We start from the raw sequence: 22,495 nt of genomic DNA, 5'->3' as shown, positions 1-22,495 counted from the left end.
AAACACTTTAAAGCAATAGCCAAAAGAAACAGTACCATGCCATTTACCTTTTAACCTTAACTTCATACAAGATTACCATGTGCTCTCAAAGATACAGAATAGACAGGGGTTATTCGTACAAACATATCCTGAAAAATAAGGCATTCCTCCCTTCATGCAGCCTTCCAGAACTTTTTATTTTGTTTGTTTAACAAAACTGTTAATGCTAATAAAGATCTGGCTGAACTACACTGTCTGGAAACAAAATTAAATGAGGAAAAAAGATTTAATTAAGATTTTATTTAGAACAGAGCAAGCCAAATTAAGTAAAAAAAAACACAATGAAAACGAATGACATTTTCTCATTTCATTTAGAAGTTCCAGTGGGCTTCTTGTTTTTTAAAATCACAAAAGGGTATAAACATGGCAAACTTTCTATTTTCAAATTAGTAGGTAAGACATTTTGCTATTTCAAGGATTAGTATCCACAAAGAATTGATTTACATGCTAAACAAAGGATTATTTCATTTATTTATTGATTTAAGAGTACCATAGATTCTGTAGAATGATAACACTAACTGTTTCATTTAAAAAAAGAAAAAAATTGCCTTCTACAGGGTCAGTAGCTTACACTCTTAATGAAGAAAATACTACTAACACTTTCCATTTGTTGGCTGCAATGCACTGAAACCAGATCTTAGACCTATTGCTTAGTTTTAGTATGATCCATTGACTCACTTCATCTTACCTCAACTTAGTATTAACCTCTCTCACTTGTTCACCTCTTCTCTTTGTTCTCCTTAGTTCTTCACGGCTCAGCAAACTACACTGTGGACAAAGCCAAATCACTCCTCCTGCTCCAAAGACCCTGCAGTTGGCCAATACATACATAATAAAGGAACCACTACTACCTCTGACTACCTTCACTTCTGCCACCACAATTTTATCCGAATCCTCCCCATTCCCTTGGCAAGTCCTCACTCAAGCTCTCTTATAACCTAGCGCTCTGAAAAATCAGAAATTCATTGAAAAATATTTCACATCAATTGAATTATCTGAGCATCTTTTTATTATCTTGTGACATAAATGCATTTACATTTCATGCATTTCTATCAAACATGAAAACAGAAACAAAAGGTATGTTTCATAACTAAATGGAAACATTATTTAAAGAATAGAAACAAACACTGCCCACTGTATACATTATGCACAGGTGCACGTGTTCTTTCAGAGCTTTAATATAATATATAATACAACAGCTCTAAGGAATAGAGTAAAAAGCCACTTGCGTACATGTTACACATACATGCTGAGCAATTCATATTGAAATGAACTGCAAGCATACCCATGAAAGCTTGTACCCTTATATGCATAAAACCTTACCTGACACTCAACATTGAGTATTCATACTCAGTTAACATGTTAAATGACCTTGCCTCTTTTAAAATCCTAGCTGATCCACAATGGACAAAAACAAGCTCAGCACTTTATCCCTAACAGACCTCTGCATATCTTAATATAACTCTTCAGCAACATGCACATATATTTTTCAAGAATACTTAGTCTCACTGGACAGAAACACTTAGTCAAACAGCAACAGACTGAAGAGAAACTGAAGCCTGAGATAAGTAAGACACGAGCCATGTTACTATAAAGGCACTAGACTTTCAAAAATACCCAGTATAATTTTTAACAAAAGGGTTATATGTGATGGAATCCTGCTTTTCCTAAAGGACAAAGGATGACTTTTATGATAAATGACACAATTCAAAAAAAGTTAACAAACTGGTCCATACGCAGAGTAAAGAAAGAGGCTTGTGTTGCAAAGCAAAGCTTACATTCTCAGAAGTCCCCAACGTATAGCACAGGTCTAAGACAAGCAAGGAGTTAGCTTACATTTTCACTGCATTGTCAGAAATACATACATGCAAAAATTAGGTTTCTCCCATGAATAAAAAGATGTATTTGGATCAATATAAATGAACAAGGAGGGAATAATCTTTACAGTAGATGAGATACTTCTCTTCGAAATCACTGCTCTGGCTGCTTACCGTGACATGAGTAACACCTACACAAATTAAAAGGCTCCAGAGCTAGCTCATTATAACAATACATGCTTTTCTTGGTAGCAAAAAGCCCACCCTGCTTAAAATAGGAAGGAACACTCCTAAAACAGAGTTTCTTTGGTAACTTATCTGGGTCATGAGAGACCATATAATCACTTTAAACTCGAGATTTTTTTGACCACCCCCCATTCCCCAAATACTGGCTGACAAATGATGTAGAAAATTCACACACCAAGAATGCACACTGTATTTAACTAATTTTTTAAAAGTCTGTCTTATCGAATCACATATACATTTGCAATTTTAGATTAACCACATCTGGGTTAGGTATGTTAATGACTCAATACTACAATCATTTTACTGTATATTTACTAGTGTACAGATGATAATTGTCACATTTGGAATGCAGATGTAATTCTCAATCCAAAAGGAGACTGCAAGAATAACAAGACCAATAATTTTGTTGTATGTATTATGAAACATTTCACTGTGTTATTAAAAGCACAAATCACTTATACATGGGCTCAAGAAGCCAATAGCCCAAACCAAATCAAGGGTGAGTCAGAGAGCTTTCCAGAGCTCAGAGTTAAACATGTAGGTATCCTGTTACTAGAAAATCAAAGGAAAAGACAGCATTAACTGACCTCAGTGAAACAGGAAACAGAATCTCAAAATTTATCTTTGCTTCTGATTTTACAGAAAACATAGTTGCAAGAAAACATCCTCAATAGCAATGTAAGAAAAAGGAAAACTATACAGTGAGCTGTAGTTATGCCTAATAGTAAATTTGAGAAAAACTAAAAAAAAGTATTTAAAAATTAATCAGGGCATTTCTGAGTTATGGCTAGACCTACGCTTGTGTAAATAGATTAACAGTTTCATTAAAAACAATATTCATATTGCTTTTATTTTTAGTTGATGAGAAATACAGTAAAGTGAACCAAACAGACAAGAGAACAATCAGCAGTGACCGACATGTTTATCAAATTCTTCAGTAAGCAATTTCAGGTACTCGATGCAGGAACGCTGCATTTCCTGCCTTATGATTGTAGCTTCCTGCAGATGCCTCGAGGACATCCAGAGGGGAAGACACCAAGCTGGAAGCACCTGACTGCTCCCCACTTGTTTCTGGCACTAGAAATAGCAATGAGTTTTCTTGCATGATGTAGTGTCTCCACCCTCCAGCCAGGGAGAAACTCCACTGCATTTGCCCATAGGCTTCAGAGGTTCTGTGGAATTAATTCCCATCTCCACCCATGTTCCTCTTGTTCCCCATCTCTTTCTTTTCCCAACCCTCTTGGCTGCAGTTCCTGATCTTGGCACAAATCTTCTTTTTTCAACTGCAAGTCTAGTCCCACCCTCGTTCATTGCTTCCCACACTCCCAATTCCCAACCCTACCTCTCCTGTCACCACAAATGCTTTCATCTCCTCCAGATTTCCTCCACCCTCCAACTCCAAGGTCACCTCATCCCTCAGCTAGGCATAGTTCCACTCTGCCTCTTCCTCAGAAACTCTTGCATCCTTTTGCCCCTGCCTTCTGGATCCTCTCCTGCATCCAGTCCTCCTTGCATCTTCCCTTTGGCATGGTCCACCTCTCTCCATAGAGAAGGAACTTTGACAGGAAGATTCCTAACTTGAGATTCACATGTCTTCCTACACTGGTTTCTCTCCTTTAAACTGTGTGAAAAAAATTGAACTTTTATTGGGGGTGGAGAGGTGCACCAGTCATTGCCAAGAGCTGGTGAAGGTACAGTCTCCATCCCCTTCCTGGGAGAGCTATGGCCAAGACTGCCCCACCAGCAGAAGTAATATAATTACAGGTTTCAAGGAGGCTGCATCCAGCTCACAGGTTCCCCCAAATGAACAGAGGCATCTTTATCTTAAACTGTAACAGAGTCTTTGTTGAAACTTCCCTTTCAGTGGGAGGTAGCAGATGCATTCAAAAGGGCATTCAGCTTTACTTCACAGTGAGTTGTGCCTTGGTTTTGGAACGTTTCTCTATAATTGCATGCTTCCAGTTCTTCATCACATTAAATGACAGACAATAAATACATACAACATTCAGATATCTTTTGATCTTCATTTTCCTAAAACTGCGAATACTTTAATGAACTGTAAGAGGTTAGAGTTTTAATTAAAAGGGACCATTTAGTTCACAAAACTGAGCTATCTCACTACCAAAAATCCTGGTGATCGTAACTGTTCTTTCCTCTCAAAATCTACTCAAGAACTTTAGGGGCTGGAGCAGCTGGATACCAGCTTGGTTCACAACTAGATCAAAGTTCGGCTCCAACAAGCCAGCTGGAAGAAGCTGTTATGAGGGTGTCTACTCATGCACTAGTGCTCCCAAATGAGTAAATTCTCCGAAATATGTAGAACCAAGGCTATTGAAGTTAGAAGATGGTGAGGTGTCCTAAAGGAAGAAGAAAGTTCTGGTCACAGCAGCTTTAGACTGAAATTAAACAGAACTATTTTCAAAAGTTTTATCTTCCCTATGACAAAAAAGAAACAGTTACTATGAAAATGCCAAAGCTACCAAAGACTATCGCTTTCTATAGATTTCTGCCTGATGATTAAATAACTTTGAGTGCATAAGGCAGTGCTTTCAAGATACTAAATGTTCAGAGATCGTAGTGGCTCGACACACAACACAATGTGAGTATTCACTTGTGGCAGCAGGCACATTTAAGGAGCCACACTGTGAATAAGAACTACTTGAAGTATCTGCAAACTTTTCATTCTTTTTCCTGATCTGATGCATAGCCAGGCCCCACAAAGACTGTGCCAGCGCAGAGGACAGTATAGCACAGGGACGTAATTTCTTAAACTATGGTTGCCACCGAACTCTGTAACATGCGGCTGAGGTCTGCAATGGTACAAGTTATTTTTTTGTTTTGTTTTTGAAAACAACTGCAGCACTTGCTTCAGGGGACTTTCTGATGTCTAATGAGATGCAATCATATTATGATCTTTCTCTTTAATTCGTAGTTTCTGCTACTGCCTATTTTCATAAAGCTTGTAACAACTAATTATCTTGGTTTATGCCTAAATCAAGTTTAGTTGAAACCTGACAATAGAGTCAGGAGATACACAGCACAGATACTCTGCAATTGCATAAGCTAGTTTCTCCAGGAAGTCAAATTAAAAAAAAAAAAAAAAAAAAAGTAATAAACTGGGCAAATTTCCAGTTGAAGATGATCACCGAAAAGCTTGTGTCAGCACACCCTAATCTATTCTGATTTTGTGTTTAAAAATGCTTACGTGGAGATTTTTTATTTAGGTAGCACGTGACCAAAAAGTTAATATATAAATTATCTACTATACTAAGGTGGCGAACTGCTCGTGGGGAGTAATTATGGTCAAGTAAGTACACACAGTACCCACATAAGTACAACATTTCATGTTGTAACGAAACCAAGTATTTAAGCTATCTGGGGGGCACGAGAGGTGGAAAGATTGCTAGCAAGCCAATTAAACCATAGAGAAACAGTATCAAACCCATCTATTAAAGGTTATTAGTGTCATTCAGAGCAATACTCGAAGTTCAATAGTTCAGAAAATTAATGTATAAACAGTCCTTCTCAAGAAGGATGAGAAGCTGAAGAACCATGAGCAATATGACCCACTTGATTTTGTCCGTATTCAACTTCCGTGATTTTGTAAGTCAAGTTGACTTTATTAGCCTTTCAAAGTGAAAGTACCAAGCTAAAACAGGCACACTATAACCTTTGTCCTGTGGGGAATCTTGGCCCTTGTTTTTCTGCCACATGTTGTGAAGCGTACCATTAAAAGTTGTGATATCCATACTAGTGTATGTCCAGACAATCACTGAGGATTGAAAGTCACAAGATCACTGCAAATAAGAGTGAAACAAAACAGGGAAGTGATCCTTGTGGATCGGTGATAAGTGATGTGCATTAGTCATTTACACCCAAGATAAAAATACAATGTTTTTATAACCTTAATTTACAGAAGCAGCACATGCATAAGCAACTTATGCAACAAAAGATTCTTTCACATATCATTTAGGAAACTAAGTTCCCAATTCTGATGCCTTTTGGAATTATCTTTCTAAAAATAAAAAAAAAACCAAACCCCAAACATGATAAAGAACTTTAAGATTACCTTATATTTTAAAGGTCAGAGCAAATGAATACTTTCTGTGCCAAGCTTTTAAGATACAAACCTATATAAATACTATATGCATTCAAAATAATTTGAGCAAAAACCATAGCACAGTCCTCTGTAAATTGTAGCTTTTTCATTTTAAATAATTTGTTTGCTTTCCAAATGCCATCCAATTAATGACTTTCAAATCATTAATGTTCACAGAAAAGAACAAGCTATCAAAAAAGCATGGCCTACCCATCTTTAAAACATATTGAGTTTAATCTGCTCAGTGAAACAACTGCCAGAAGAAAGAAGACATCAGGCTAGGCACTGAGATACAGAATATAAAAAGAAATAGGAATTTAAGAACCAGGTGACAAATGCAACCTGTCACCAAAGCATCTTTGGTCACAGATGATCCTATATTTATACACAAATCAGTGTTGCATACAAATCAGATTACAAATGGATTAGAGGATTAAACTACACACACCAGCAAAACTGTCATCTACAAAACAAGTTTCTGTTATATTAAGATCAGCCCTGCAGTCTGTAAAAGACATACGAAAAAACATAAAACTGTAGATTCACACTTCAGCAGATTTTCCCTACCTACAGGTTGTCTGTGTGATACTCTTCTGTCACTGTCTACTCCAACCTCCTAAGGCCTGAAAGCTCTCGTCAGTGCTGGAGAAATGGAAACCAGCTTTCATGCCAAACATCAAGTCCCTCCTGTCACCTACCTTCCTGCCACTACGTTTCATTTGCCACTTACCAGGGGTTTTTGCTTGTTCGCTCAGTTACCACCTTCCCATAATTACATATGGTTTTATGAAACCTTTCCTTTATGACACTGTTCTCCGTTTGCCCTACATACATCCTGTTTTAAGCACCACTTGGATTCCTGCGTCATCTCTAAGTCTTTCAAAAGATCAACGGTCAGACTGTATTGGGAATACTGATAGAGCTGATGTGAAATCTATGTTGGGGGGGAGGAAGAGATGCTAGACAGTAGTTCTTTGAGCTAGGGCTATTTCTGAGGCGATTTGAATTTCTGGATCTAATTATTAGGTATATGAGACCGATGCTATTCTCATTCTGTTTCAACCCAGGAAGCAGCAGGTTTCCCCAGCAGCAAAGCTGAAATATTCCTCCAAAATTCAAAAGATGCCTTGTTCAAGAGACTCTAGGTTATAAGAAGGAAAAATACTGAAAAGTTGAAACTTTAAGCCTCAGTGCACTGAGCCAACTAAGAGAGAATTTTATCTTCCACCCTTAAAACAGTTCAAAACCAAAATCAAACAACACTGCTAAAACCACCTCTCAAGTCCACCAATGCCCTTCTGTTAAAGCAAGAATAAGCTGGAGACAAAGTTGGAGAGGAGACTCTCTCTATCATCTAAATTAAAGTTACTAAAACCAGCAACAATAAAACACACACACATGCACATACACAACAAAAACCAATAACCCTCACCCCCACAGAAACTACTGCCTTTATCAAGACTCAGACTATTCATCATTTCTGGTTTTGTCCTTCAGCTTTCTCAGGAGGCTCGCCAGTGTCAGTTCTGCTTATCCTTCCAAGCATCTTAACTTCTGACAGTTTTTTCAGTAGGCAATTTCTCATAATTAGTTCCTAATTATATATCAAGGCCCACACATTTGAGAGTTTCTTCCCTTCCTAACGCCTATTCCAATCCTGTTTACACTCATCATCTCTTGAAACTAATCTTTCTTCTTCTTAGACTACTTAGTATTATAGTTTCCAAGTCTTCTTTCATCCTGTTGTTAAGTTCTTCTGGTTTCTGATGACAGAACAAGAAATTTTAAATCAAGCAATCACTGCTAGCTGTTGATTGAAACAAATACTATTTAATGGACAACTCCTTAGATTTTCACTTTACCTGACCAAGAAGTGATCTTGTCTTTCAGATTTGAACAGCTGGGCACTGAGTGAAACAGGTATTTTTCACATTTTCTTTGGTCTTAACTAAGTCCAGCAATTTTATCAAGTACCTAACTACTAACACTCTCTCATTTAAGTCTTCCAGAGATCTGCCATGAAATTATAACATCCATAAACAATCCTCTTTAAGACTGTCTGTAAACAAACAGTCCTCTGAGATCTTGGAATCTGCAGTCCTGCTTGGTCACATAAATGAAATGCCACTATATCAAAAACTGTATCAATGACTAGATTTGTCAACGAGTTGAGTCCACAGCATTCACCAACTTCAAAATAATGTGCTTAGCACAGGCCAAAAACTGTTACATGAAAAAAAAAACATAAGGCAAAATAAACTGTCACACACAAAATCTTCCATAGACAGATAATGATAGAAAGCTAAAGGTGAATTCTATCTAATGTATTTGAGCCTAAGAATGAAAATACCCTACTGTTATGGTCTACATGTGTACATTTATGGTGTTAGGTTCTTTTAAAAGTATTGCTCTACAAGTGTTGCATATTAAATAACACTCACTTTTAATCAGCCTTACAATGAAAAAAGCTGCTGGCAAAAAGCTGAAATATGGTAATACATTTCCTTATTAAACTACACCTTCAGGTGCTGAAGTAAAATGAGTGAGTTGCACTGATTTTGCATATGCAGCAGTTTGTAATTACGGACACTGCAATACATACCAAATAACTCATTAATGTCCATGGAAAGGGAAGAGAACACAGCTAAAAAAATGGAAAGTAAAGGACTGAAACTTGTAAAGCATGGTGACCCAAATATAAGAAAAGGAAAGTAGTTAAAGTTTTCACATCCTTTTAAATGTATCCTGCTTTAAATCGATGTATTTGTAAGGAGAATCAATGATACTATGAGAATACTGACCAAAAGCTTTTATGTTCTCCATTTTGCAGTCCCAATAAATGTGAGAACACAGATTTCAAACAAACAGCTCAGATTTAGAAAACTGAAAGATTGCAGCACAAAAAAGACTTAAGGCAAGTGTGAACTATACAGATGCAAATAAGCATAACAACTTAATTGATTTGATTTTGCAATGGTAAAAATTAAGGAGGTCTAGAATAAATACTAAAAGATAGTAGAAAAATCAGCAAGTCAGAATTAATATGGAAGAAAAAGTGCCTAAGAACGTGTAAAAAGTAGCAAAAGACTTGCCTTGTATATAAGGAGAGGGGTACTGATACAAGGAAACTAACAGACTGCAAAAGGATGAAACAAGATCATAGGCAGATGATATCATTAAGTAAAGAAATCATCAACAATTTTTCTCAGAAGCCTAAGGCAAAATACCAAAACCTGAGACAAATGTTTTCCTGATTAGGAAAAAAATAAATTAACACACTTAATTACATCTTACATTAAAATAAAATAAACATAAGCTCAGAGGAGGCATGATACATACTACGCTACCAACCAAATTAGACCGATGATGATGAGTTCATCATTAAGGCCTTGCTACTGTGTATTAAGTACACAAGGTTTGAAGGACAACAGAAAAGCTAGGAGGGAACCAAAATCTACAGCTTCCCCATCTTTACTCTCATCTGGCCTGTTACTCTTGTCTGGTCTACTCCTGTCAGAAACAAAGCATGTCTGACCTCATCCATAATCAGAAATAATCCTTTAATGTGTTCTCTAGCTACTGTTCCAGTTCCCTCAGCTTCACTTAACTTACCTACCTCTTAACTCCTATTTTAATTAGGGGATTTTTTCTAACCAAGATAATTTCGCCTGAAATGAACAACAGCCCAAGCAGACCAACAAGCTAATCTAAGGAAATGGTAACCAGTTTCCCCGGCTCAGCCGAAGTCAAAAGAAAAGGTACATCCAAGGCCAGCTTTTACAGCCTCCTTCATTCCTTCCTGGATTCTCATTAGTCCAATGTATTCATTTATTTATTTTATTAAAACTGCTAAAACTTAAATGTTTAATCTAACATATCCAGAACTTACAAAACTTTTCTGATATACTTACCACGGTTTCTCATTCGCTTATTCCTAGCCAAGATGTGGAAGCTACCTCATATTTACATCCTCTTTCACCTTTACACTGTTGAAGCACTATAAAACAGTGTTGTTTGAAGCAAAACAAAACTAGCAATGGACACGGGACAGGGTGGGGAGGAAGGCATGTAGTATACTTCCATACATTACAGAAATTGTAACTGTTTCATCATGACAGAAATGCCTGTATATTTTCTTTATGGTATGATATTAAAACCAAAACTTTCCTAACTAAATCCTTGCAATGTAAAGTTTCACTTTGTGAGCTGTCAGTCTTCTCTCAGAGCAGCACCTCTAGAGAACAGCGTCCCATTAAAAAGTGTTAAATACACACAAAGACAATTCAGTTATTGCTAAATAGATCTTATCAGAACAAGAGATTTGACAAAGCAGAACAAGAAGCAGTTCTTCTGAAACTACACACACTACAACTGCTAAAACCTCGTCTTCTTACTTAACTGCAACTTCTAAATCAGAGATTTTGAAAGGAATTTACTGTCGTGGTTTAATCCCAGCTGGCAGCTAAGCACCACGCAGCCGCTCACTCACTCCCCCCTGGTGGGATGGGGGAGAGCATCGGAAGAGCAAAAGTGAGAAAACTCGAGGGTTGAGATAAAGACAGTTTAATAGGGAAAGCAAAAGCTGCGCACGCAAGCAAAGCAAAACAAGGAATTAATTCACTCCTTCCCATGGGCAGGCAGGTGTTCAGCCATCTCCAGGAAAGCAGGGCTCCATCACATGTAATGGCTACTTGGGAAGACAAAATGCCATCACTCCGAACGTCCCCCCTTCCTTCTTCTTCCCCAGCCTTAAATACTGAGCATGACGTCATATGGTATGGAACAGCCCTTTGGTCAGTTTGGATCAACTATCCTGGCTGTGTCCCCTCCCAGCTTCTTCTGCACCTGGCAGAGCATGGGAAGCTGAAAAGTCCTTGACTAGTGCAGCAACAACTAAAACATCTCTGTATTATCAACACTGTTTTCAGCACAAATCCAAAACATAGCCCCATACCAGCCACTATGAAGAAAATTAACTCTATCCCAGCCAAAACCAGCACATTTACCTAAAAATGAAAAGCAGTTAGACAGCAGACCTGGAAACAGAATCTGGAAAGCCTGTGGACCCAGCCACACACCCATTTTTCCTTCTTTCTATGCACCATATCTATGAAGTTTCAAATGCAAGCTTTAGGGAAATCTGAATTTCAGCACCTTCCAGCAAGAAGGCTGTCCAATAAGGGTAACAGTTCATTAATCCTACTGAGGGCTGTTAAGAAGTAATATTAATTTAGAAAGTCAAGTAAACAAGCAATTAATTCAAATGCTTGAACATTTAAAAATATTATTCTGCTAAACATTTAAAAATATTGTTGAACTGAAAGTATCCAGTCAGCCAGTAATTCCATTAAGAAAAAAGCATTCATGAATGCCTTAATTCCTATGCATCCTTCTTAGATGCCAGAGCTCTGTGCTAATAGACAAATTGAGGTCTGAGTGTCAAATCTCATTCAGAAACTTAGAGGTTTGATTTTTTGCCAAAATCAAAGAAGATACTTGGCTCATTTGGCAAAATTTGTCTTCAGAAAATAATAGATTTTCAGAGGTAACCTATGTCACTTCAACTTGCATATGCAACATTTAAGAAACTGGACACATAATAATGGACTAATTAATACAGTGTTGCAGACTTGATGTCTAGACAAGATAAGACATTTCAAGAATCCCTGCTACTCATGCTCATAAAAGAACAACAAAGAGATAGCCTTTTGTGTAACACCAACGCTGAATTGCTCCAACTGTGAATTTAACACCAGGGACATATTTGTCATCACTTCTGAAAAAAACCCACTCTTCAGCACATTATGTGCTAAAAGCATAATCTGATCCTTAACTACATAAAAACAGAAACTAAACAAATCCAAAACAATAGTTTAATGTATATTGCATATTATTAAATGCAAAAATGTAAAAAAGTACATGAAATTGTTACATCAGCAACCTATGCATATTCATTGACCTTGACATGCCAATGCAAAATTCTCTGCTACACTATTCTCAAGTACCCAGACCAGTTTTTTAAACACCTATTTAATGGGCTTCTATCCCACCATGCTCAGACAACATATAACACCAAATTTCAAAATTATAATTGTGGAGGAAAGAGGGAAAGGCATGTTCACAGGCATAAGGAAACACTTAGCTCCCCCTCTCTCCCCCCCCCCAACAAATGACCAGAAAGCTCATTATCTCACTATTTTTGGTTTTTAAAATTCTCCAAAGTTTCTGATTGCTTATAAATAGAACATCAAAAGCCACATAATGGATGTAGATCCTACTTCACAGAACATATTAAAACATGAGACACACATTAATGCTGCAGAATATTCATTCAGCGCAAAGAGGTACAAAGGTGGAAAAGAAGATGCCCCAGGATGGAAGGGATCAGTTTTCCCGGTACCTGCCGTGCACAAGTGCCAGGAAAGATCCTGTTCTACCAACCACAAAGTGGCAGAGCCAGCAGCTCCTGGCAACTCAACCCTTCCCTGAGAGCAGCTGAGCCCACTCCAGGTGGAGCAGGTCCCTCACCTCCCCACGTGAGGCCAGCCAAAAGCAGGGGACCACAGCAAGGAGCTGGGACTCTGCAGTTTGAGGATGGGGAGAGGAAGGTGCGAAGAGGAGCAGGGAGCAGAAACCATGTCCTTGGTGGAAAGAAAGCATGTTCTGGAGAACAGCATGCAAGACTGATGGCAGCTGAGCTCAGAGAGAGAACATTTTTTTGACAATTTTTGTCCTGTCACAGTCAGCACATGAAGAATTTTATTTTTCTTCAAATTACAATGATTTTACATGAATGCTTGCAGTAAGTCCCCCATCAAACATTTAATATACAAATATTTTGTTGATGAGCCAGAGGGACCATTTACAATCACATTCCATTTAAAATTCTGAATTTGGCGATTGAGTTACTGTAACTTAGAGGAAAGGCAGAGGGAACTTTACAAAAGAGTAATATGAGCGATCATAAGATACGGAGATGGACTTATTTAAACAGAACACCCTTATGAATATTTCATTCAATTGCTTAAGGGATTTTTTGTTTGGTTGTTGTTGGGGTTTTTTTGTTTGTTTGTTAGGTTTTTTAAAGAGAAATAACAGACTATATCACAAGCTGCCACCCCCCCTTTCCAGTCCAGGGCATCAGGCTGCCTGTTTCTCTGCTGTACAGCAATGAATTTGCTCATTGTGACACACTGTACATGTTCCGTCAGCACAGTTTTTTGCCTCTGGGTTTACCTGAAATAGTACCATACTATGAAGTAAAAGTACATATTTGGAAAATTTTGCTCTTTTTCCTGGTTGGAGCTTTGGAGACAGATGGATATGGAGAGGACAAAGCAAAGAGGGCTTTATTAGGAGTTTGGAACAGCAAGAATACCTGGGAATCAGGATAAGAATAAATATGAACTGAAAAGCAAACATCATTAGATCTGGTGCCCCAAGAGAAAGCAGAAAAACGTGGAAGACAGAAGCAGAAGAGGTCTGATGGGTCAAGCCTTCTATATCAAGCCTTATTTTCTCAAACGCTAGCTGGATCCTCACCACTTCTTAGACACATACCCAGTGGCACAAGAAGTTACTTCTACCCTGATTTTTTTATTTATTTTAAATACTTTGATAGCTGTCCAGTGAAGACAGAAAACCAATCTTTCGGGAATCTTGCTTCGTAGAAGGATTACAGCTTCACCATTTTTGCAGCATAACTCTTTGCAATAAGTATTTTATTTTAGTAATCCTTCCACAAAATTACATTCCAGAAATAATACATTAAAACTAGGTATTCAGAAGCTATTTTAAACATCGGAACAGGAAAAAAAGTCCATAGAACAAAAATTTTTTCTGCTGTTATTTGAGTCTTCAAGACAAATAATCAGAAACAAATTATATAACAACTTTCTTATAAATGTATTGTGTATTTCATTATCAAGTCAGTCTTCCTATTCCTAAAGCATATTACAGCCTATAGTTCATTTTTAAGATTTAAGTGTTACATCTATACAAACAATACAGCATGACTACTGATAGTATTAAATATGCATTTTAACAACTAATTTCATTGTGCAAAAACCAGAAAGATGCTTTCAGTTAAACAGTAGTAAAACCAGTGTAAATTATATTGAGTTCATCCAAAGAACCTTTAGTAAGCAGTTTACCACAGGACTGCAAATTTAGTTTCCATTCCACTCTTTGCTCCTTCTCTCATTCCTTGTCAAAGACAGAGAGCTCAAGCCACACAGAATTAAACCAAATTTACTTTTAGATGCCGACAACTCAAAGTCAACAGAATAGTGTACAAATTTCTACAGAGAGATTGCTTCCATATACAGTAGGAAGATTCACAATATTTCACAATTATGAAAATTATCAGGACTATCATAATAATAAATTTTCTGGATTTGTTTTATTAATTGCTGAAGTAGAAGTTACTTTTAAACATTTATCTGAAAAACACATAGGTCATTTTACAGTCTGAAGTTTAAATGATTAAATACATATCTTGTCTAGCTCTCAAGAAATTCACAGTACCTGATTTTATAAAAAAATACAAATCTTGTTCAGTTGAATAAAACGTATTGAAGATGCTTCCAGTATCACTCTAAATTCTTATTTTAATTCTGCAGAAGCTGACAGCTTCGATATTCAAATCAACAACAGGAGAAACTAGTTCTATGAAATCCAAATCCTAAGTTATTCCTCAGGCTTTTCTGAGCTAAGTTCCTGCAAGTATTCTGTTTTATGGAATGTAATCTAGATTTCCTTAGAGATAAGTGCACACTCTACCAAACATAGTAACATTAGATCATATTGAAAACAGCATTTGGTTTTTATGCTCAAATTTTCATCTGTCTTCACTGTAAGCCTGTCCTTAGGACTGAGGGGTAGATCTTCATGGGAAATAAACCAATCACAGATTCACCAGCATCAGGCTAAATAATCACAATTGCTATTTTTTTTAAATCTGCTCCTAGTCTTTTTTTTTTTTTTTTTTTTTCAGTTTGTCATTTTTAAATAGTCAGAAGTTTATGTATTTGGTAGTAGCCGATTTAGGCCATGCATGACCTGGTGATCAGACACACAGAGATAAACAAACTGCATCATGATCCTCATAGTTACAGCATGCTCTGCTTAACTCCAGCCAGCCAGACCCAGCACACGTGAGAAGCCATGCTTGCTAGGAACATGATTATGCAAAGTCAACATTAAAAAAAAAAAAGAAAAGAAAAAGAGATAAAAACAATTGAGTAGAAAGTTGTTTTTCAAGTGTCAAGAATAAAGGAACAACAGTGTTGCAGTACAGGAAATGGGCTCACAGGCAACAGAAGAAAAGCCACCAGAATTAAGATGGAAAACGAAGACCTAGAATAAGCTTATCTCAAGCAAGACCAGAGACCTATTTTCTTGAAGATGTTATTATGAGATAATCATGAGGGGGAAAAGTGATCTGTATTTCCCTTCCACCCATCCCAGGCATACACTGAAAACACTGTAAATCAGAGCAAGTTTGAAGAAAGTAATCTCTTTCTCCCACCCAAATTATAGACTTTAAATGCAATTTCCAGAGTTGGGCATAGTTGCATTTACGTCAAAAAGATCAAGTCAGGAAAATCTCCAAACTCTCTATTCAAAGTAACAAAAATATGGAAAACCACAACGCTGATTGTTTATGACAAATGAAATTGAAGGTTATTGTAGATAATTTCCTTATTGTGAAGTGACACGATATTAAAGACTAGTACATGAATAAACTTCTATTGAACCTCCTCAAAAACTCAATGTTACAGGAAGAGTAATAGAAATCTTGTTTTGTATTAAATCAATCCCCAAGTACTCAACACAAAAGAGAAAAGAATACAAATTTTGAACACATTATCCCTCCCTCATCTAGATATAAAATACTGTAGTCAAAGCAAAACTTAAAGGGTCTTAATCTTCAGAGAATGATGAAGGCACTGAGATTCAAAGCTGATTTAAAAAAAAAAAAAAACACACACAAAACCCCAACACCCCCCCCCCCAAAAAAAAAAAAACCCAAACCAAAAAAAAAACAAACAGGCAGCTTCTAGTGTTCAATCCCAAACTGTATATATTTCAGTTAAGGAAATTACAGTGCAAAAGTAATTTTTGATAATTTGATCTCACATAAAGCCATACTTTTTAATTACATTTGAAATTATCTGTATTATATTTGATTTTCAAACAATTATTCAAAGAAGCAGTCATTTTCTTGGCTTGCCAAATAGCAGGTGTTGCATCTAAGTTACAGAAAACTACCACTAATTCCCCTGTGCAGATAAATGCCATGCTTCTTTGGAATTAAGTAGATGGAGATGTTATCACATCATCTCAAGAAATTAGATTACATTCATATTCTGCTTCAAGGAGGAAAAAATAAATCAACATATTTCTAGCAGATCAAACCATTACACAGGTACTGTATCAGTGACAAAATATCAAGAGGACTCACCTGTTCAATCTCCTTTGTCTTAGTTGCAATTGCTTTTGAGCGGCCAAGAAGCTGGCCATCCTCATATAATTCCGTACCATCCGTTATATTTGTTTCTGTTTCCTCTGTTTGTTCGACATACAACGGAGCTGAAGATCCAGCCTTAAAATAAATAAATAAATAAATCAGAGTTTTGAGAGCAAAATAAAAACCTCAAAGTGTGAGAGCAAAAATAAAAACCCAAATAGAGTCATTCAGTTAGATATGAGTTTGCTTATCAAGACTATTAGTGAAGTATTATTGCTACACTCTAGCACATACAGAAATATGGATTTTAAACATGTAGAAAACAAGACATCATAAAAACCCTGTGACTCAGTCTTAACTGTGTAAAGACAATGATGTCAGGTAACCTTTACCTGCCCTTCTGCTGAGAAGGAACTTGTATATGTGATATTTATAACACCAACTAGCAAGAAAAATCCACAATGAAAGTGGGATTCGTTTTCTGGGAAAGGATAAAAGTAACAAAATCAAAGGTAAATAAGCATTGACAAAATCAAAATGCTGTTAGAAAGAACTCTTTCAGCATTCAGGACCACAGGTTTAATATTAAAGGAACAGAGATACCTATTGTATAGCAAAAGCAAACACGCACTTAGAGGATTCCTGATAATATGAGAAATCTTACTGAAGTACCAAAATTATATAAGCTTCCCTCTAAAACAGAAATTAAGACAGTATCCCTGACCCAAAGAAAACAGACCCCCATTCCAAGGAGTCTATATAGAAGATGTAAAAAGAGAAGAAATTGCTACAGCATATTTAAATCCAGTATTATGGAACAGATTTGTAGAATGTAGTAAAATATTTTTTTAAAATAAGATTTGAGAATTGAAGAAGATGCTTAAAAATATTTTCTACTATAAAAAATAAGAGGTGGAGAATCTTAAGACTTAACTAACATGAAAGAGAAAAGCATTAGACCAAAAAAAAAAAAAAAAGCAGCTTATGTGGTCCCACGAGTATCTGCTCAAAACTTAGCAGCAATGTAAACCATTAGGATTGCATCCCAAATCTTGTCACTGCAGTAAATCATGAAATGCCTGAGTGGGAGTAAAGGCTGCTAAAAAGTTCAGCACAACACAAAGTTCAACTATTAAGCACTATGTAAGATAAACTGGAAAAAGTTAGAAACTGTTGCAATTCATACATGACAGCCTACTAATCAAGGGGAGAAGTATCCTTTCTTCTAGGACTCAAAATGAGATGCCTCACCTCCTTCATTAGCATTTCTGTAGCACACTTTCTTAGTCAATAAATCATCTCAGACTCTGCCATAATCAACTGCAACTGTTTCATTTTGAATCTTTATTTATTTTGAGTCTTTTTGCCACTGCAATTTTCTCTGAAGCACAGAGGAAGCTTTAAACAACTCTTCTCCATATGGCCCACTGTTCTTCCCTCCCTTGCATTACGTTCCCCTCATCAAGAACAGGAGTGACATTTCTCTTCACTGTTACTCTCCTGAACCTCTCAGAAATGTCCATGCATATGTTCTCCTCCATACGGCATTCATGCTTGGATCAGTTTGCTGCTTCTTTTTCCTCACTCCAACCCTTCCCCCCCTTTTTTTTTTTTAAATTTCTTCTTCCTGGAGGGAAATGAACAGTTTATTTATCCAACTGGATCTTCCTGTCCAGTATCAAGAAGCTGTTGATGCACTCATCCATTACATCAATGGACAGGACTTAAAAGTTCAGATAAATATAGATCCAGTGAGTTTCTTTCTCTAATCTAGCCCTTAGGTTCCACAAATGTGAAGTATGAGGAGGAAATCTGATGCTTCCCAAGATGCTTTTATTTTCCCTCAATTATTTACAAACAAATAAAAAATACAAACCCGTTAATTATAAGGTTTAAGACACATGACTTTGTAAAGTAGGTACTATTTTGTTTTTGTAAGAGTGCCTGTAAAGTTGAAGCAAAGTGAAAGTTGAAGATGAAATGATCACAGAATTAAAACAGGCTATTTTACAAAAAGACATTACATGACATTTGGTTTGTTTTAAATGACAAATACATCTTCCACTAACACAGCAGAATCCAAAAAAGACATCCTATCCAAAAGCAGTTTAAAAAAAACCCCAAAGACTGAAAAGGGCTATAATCACACTTCAATACAGCAAGGGGTAGAAGACAAGGAGGGGCAAGAACAGATGGGTATAAACCGGCATCAATTAATGTTGATCATTAATGAAATAAAGGTCCAGGGGGGAGGGGGGGGGAATATCTACCCACTGCAGTACGAAGGCAAAAGCTTAATATTTAATATAGAGAAGGACTGCTTTCTGAAAAGGAATACATGGCATGGCAGGCTGACATGGCATGGAACTGAACTCAATAAACCAGAGTTTCTCTTCTAGTCTTATGTTTTACATGTAGACTTGCATTTTGACTCAGAAGTCCCTTGCTAATTTTGATGAGTTCAGCAGGCATACATACTTACACTAGCGCAAGAGTTCCTTGGAGAATCCCTGGGAGAGCTGGAGCCTTATTTTATTAGTTTTAGCTCAACATGAATTCAAATTATACTAACAAAACCTACTCTGGTTTTGTGTATTTTTTTTACATAAAGAAACAAATAAATAAATCACAAGGCTTTAGTCTCCTTCTTACTCCCTTTCAACAAACATTTAATAGCATAGGCAGAAAAATTCAGGGGTAAGTTAGAAAATGTGCCTTTCAGGAGAGTACAGAAAAACAAGAGTCTATTGTTGTAACACTTTAAAATAAATCGATTAATACTCCTGTCTTACATCATACTCTGTTATTTCAGGTAAATTGCTTTCATCGGCCTTCTCTGACTTTTCAGCTGCCCACTTGCTTGCAGCTTCTGCAAGTTCCTTTTCCGATAGCCTGTTGCTCTTATCCAAGGCCTGTACAAAAGCATTATAGTCAAGGTTTAACATGAAATACATTTACATATGGCAAAACATCTTCAAAACTAAAACAAACAGTTATTCAGATCCCCAAAACATTTTAAAATAGGAAATAAGGAAGCTGAAGCCATTTAATTTACTGACTGATTTCTTTAAAAAGGAAAGTGGGTGGTGAGAGAGCAGAGCGCAGCGGTGCGGGGCAGGGGGGGAAGGAGGAAAAAAGATAAATCAATTAAGTTCAGTAAAATGTTAAAAAAGCACCATACTTTCAGAATCAGTTTTATTAAATTCACGGGACAGAAATAACAGAAAAATTATTTGAGACCAGTTGAGTTTAAAGAGGCATGGATCAAATGGGCACTAAGAAGTCAGATACAAGTGTGGAGTGATCTAACAATTCAATGTGATTTTCAGGCATAAAAGGTTGTAACTAATTTAAACTGTTAAATACTGTGTAGGGTATAAAACCTAAGCTAATTAGGGACAAAAAGTATTTTATACGTACTTTAAATGATCAGAGCTGCTTCCATTAAAATTTATTATTTTTTATTTGGGGGGAGCGTTGATCATTTGTAATAGAGTCAGTCATGGCTTTATGGTCTTTTAATCTATCTACCTTTTCAGATGGAAATACTCATATAAATAATATTTAAAAATGGATTTCTCTCTAAGAATATGATTTGGCTTTTACTAACAGAGCAACAAACAGACAATGACAAATATCCATGTACCAAAAATTTTAGGAATAGCTAGCTTTATAACTCGTTACCATTATGTGGGTACTTCATTTGAATCAACTGTATGTATAGAAGCATCCATCCCAGAATCTATACAACTCTAGTATTAAAAACTGCAACACTAAGGTGGATATCTAAAAAAAAGATACAAAGATTCCACTGCCTGAAAAAGGTTGTCACAACTTCTACCCAATGCCTGTTCCACCTCAGCAAATAGATGGACCAAATGAAAAAAAACCAACACTCACCCCTCTTATTGTTAGTTCATTCCAAATTGCATAAATGGCCAGAGGAAGCAAATACTGTGACCTGTAATAAGACTGCTTCATCTTCTGACCTTTTGTGCTTACCTCAAGTAAAATATTATCCAAAATTTGTGCTGTAGTATGGCATAAGTATACAATTCACAGAACCCTTCCGGGATTCTGTGTCATAAAGACACCACCTTTATCTGAATCCAGAAGAGAAGTACAACACAATGTTCAAATAGGAATCCCTCTTTTCTATAATTGTAAATTACAGAATTATATCCAGCAAAATCAGGAGGTGACAAAGTTCAGTATGCAGGGGTACAAAGAGGGTTCTTATAAGAAAGGGGTAATGTAATTCATAGAATAATTAGCCCAGCTCACCTTTCTAAACTACACAATTATTCTTACACTAGTCTCACTACAAACTATCTGCTGCCAAGTTTTTTTCCCCCCCATGTTCTTATTCCCCATAGTATGCCTGACTTTTACCTTTAACCTGACTTTTCCCTAGCTGCCAAAAAATCTTGTATTGTGGTACTATTATGAATCTCTCCCTTTCCTCAAATGTAGCTCTGGCCAATACTAACAAAAGAAAAGGCCAGTATCTTTGTCACCAACAGTCAGCTTTGCATGAAATGAAAATAAATAAAATCTCACATGACTTACAATATTTCCACAAGCCATAAACAGAAACTAACCACTCTAGTATCTACTGGAATACAGCAAAAAGAATCTGTTTAATTTAATCTCACTAAATTTAATTCTATAGGTTGCATGTCAATAAATATGTATTAAAAAAAACGGAGTGCATTTTATGTAATAAAGTAATAGTATTTCCACAGGTACACCACAACTGAAGAACAGGAACATATTTACTTAGGCTGCAAACTGGCAAGAAATTAACAACCTAGTATATGTCAGAAAAAAAACCCAAACTGCCCCCCCTGCCTCACAACAGAGCTGTCTTTTTTTCTTTTTTTTTTTTACCTTATGCATAACATAAGAACAGCAAAAACCTGTCAGTTTTCTGCTATCTTTGCTGGGAAGCTTTCCCTGTCTCACACATCTGCCTTTTGCTCTAATTATGTTGGATACAGCCTCCAAGGCTTGCAGTCCAGACAGCTATTAAAGAGAAACACAAAAGATTTCATGCCGTAGTCAATTAAGCAGGTGGTTAAGATCAGATAACACCAACATGTATTAATTCACATGCATGAATATGTAAAAAATTAATTATAAGACAGATAAGAATACCTTTTCAGATTTGCATACAGTTACTACAGTGAAAAGAGATATTGCTGCGGAAGCATATACCTTTGTAAGTATTTCAAAGCTAAATTATAACTTAGAGCATTGAAAATTTTCTCCTTTAATCTATAAAATAAAGTATATAACTCATTTCTCAAGTTTATGTAGATTGCAAGACCCTGGCCCTAGAGATGTTCATCATGTTTTGCCAAGACTTTTTCTGACAATATTTCTATGTCAGTGAAGCACTCATATCACTTAACTGGTCAGTGTAATGCAGCCATCACCCTAAGAGGCTCCACTGACACAAGACAGCATATTACAAGCAGATTTCAGGACTTCAAGAGAAAAGCAATAAAAGGTCATTGAAGTACTTCCATGTCTGCAGCTGATGCATACCCAACAAATACGTGTTGTCTGGGGAAATGATTTCCATCAAACAGGAAGCTTCATTTTGTGTAGCTTACATCAAGTGGATATCCACTGCCAGCAGATATATGCAAACTGCTGGCAAAAAAACCCCAATTCAGCATAGATCAGACCCGACTGAAGAAGAAAGCAAAACATTTGAAGAATACTTTATAGTTCAAGCTCACACTGCATATTAATAGGAGAGCAAGAGATTTTGCAATGCCTCCTTGTTCTCAAAGGTTTGTATTAAGCAAGGATCTG

At 36.5% G+C, this 22,495-nt stretch overlaps 1 protein-coding gene across 5 annotated transcripts in view; it reads right to left on the bottom strand.

Moving 5' to 3' along the window:
• Positions 1-22,495, bottom strand: part of PPHLN1 (periphilin 1) — a 73,966-nt gene that overhangs the window by 15,971 nt on the left and 35,500 nt on the right. For 3 of the 5 annotated variants that reach the window (XM_075494150.1, XM_075494157.1, XM_075494165.1), the window contains 2 exons: positions 19,465-19,584; positions 16,667-16,807 (listed from right to left, as the gene is read on the bottom strand). In XM_075494150.1, the coding sequence (XP_075350265.1) occupies positions 16,667-16,807; positions 19,465-19,584 (261 nt within the window). The remainder of the gene's footprint in view (positions 1-16,666; positions 16,808-19,464; positions 19,585-22,495) is intronic. The other 2 variants (XM_075494172.1, XM_075494180.1) reach the window with 1 other exon arrangement.

The sequence above is a fragment of the Mycteria americana genome, chromosome 1, assembly GCF_035582795.1.
Source record: "Mycteria americana isolate JAX WOST 10 ecotype Jacksonville Zoo and Gardens chromosome 1, USCA_MyAme_1.0, whole genome shotgun sequence".
Classification (NCBI taxonomy): Eukaryota; Metazoa; Chordata; class Aves; order Ciconiiformes; family Ciconiidae; genus Mycteria; species Mycteria americana.
Note: the sequence above shows the minus strand (reverse complement) of the source record. Positions and strands in the feature narration are given on the sequence as shown.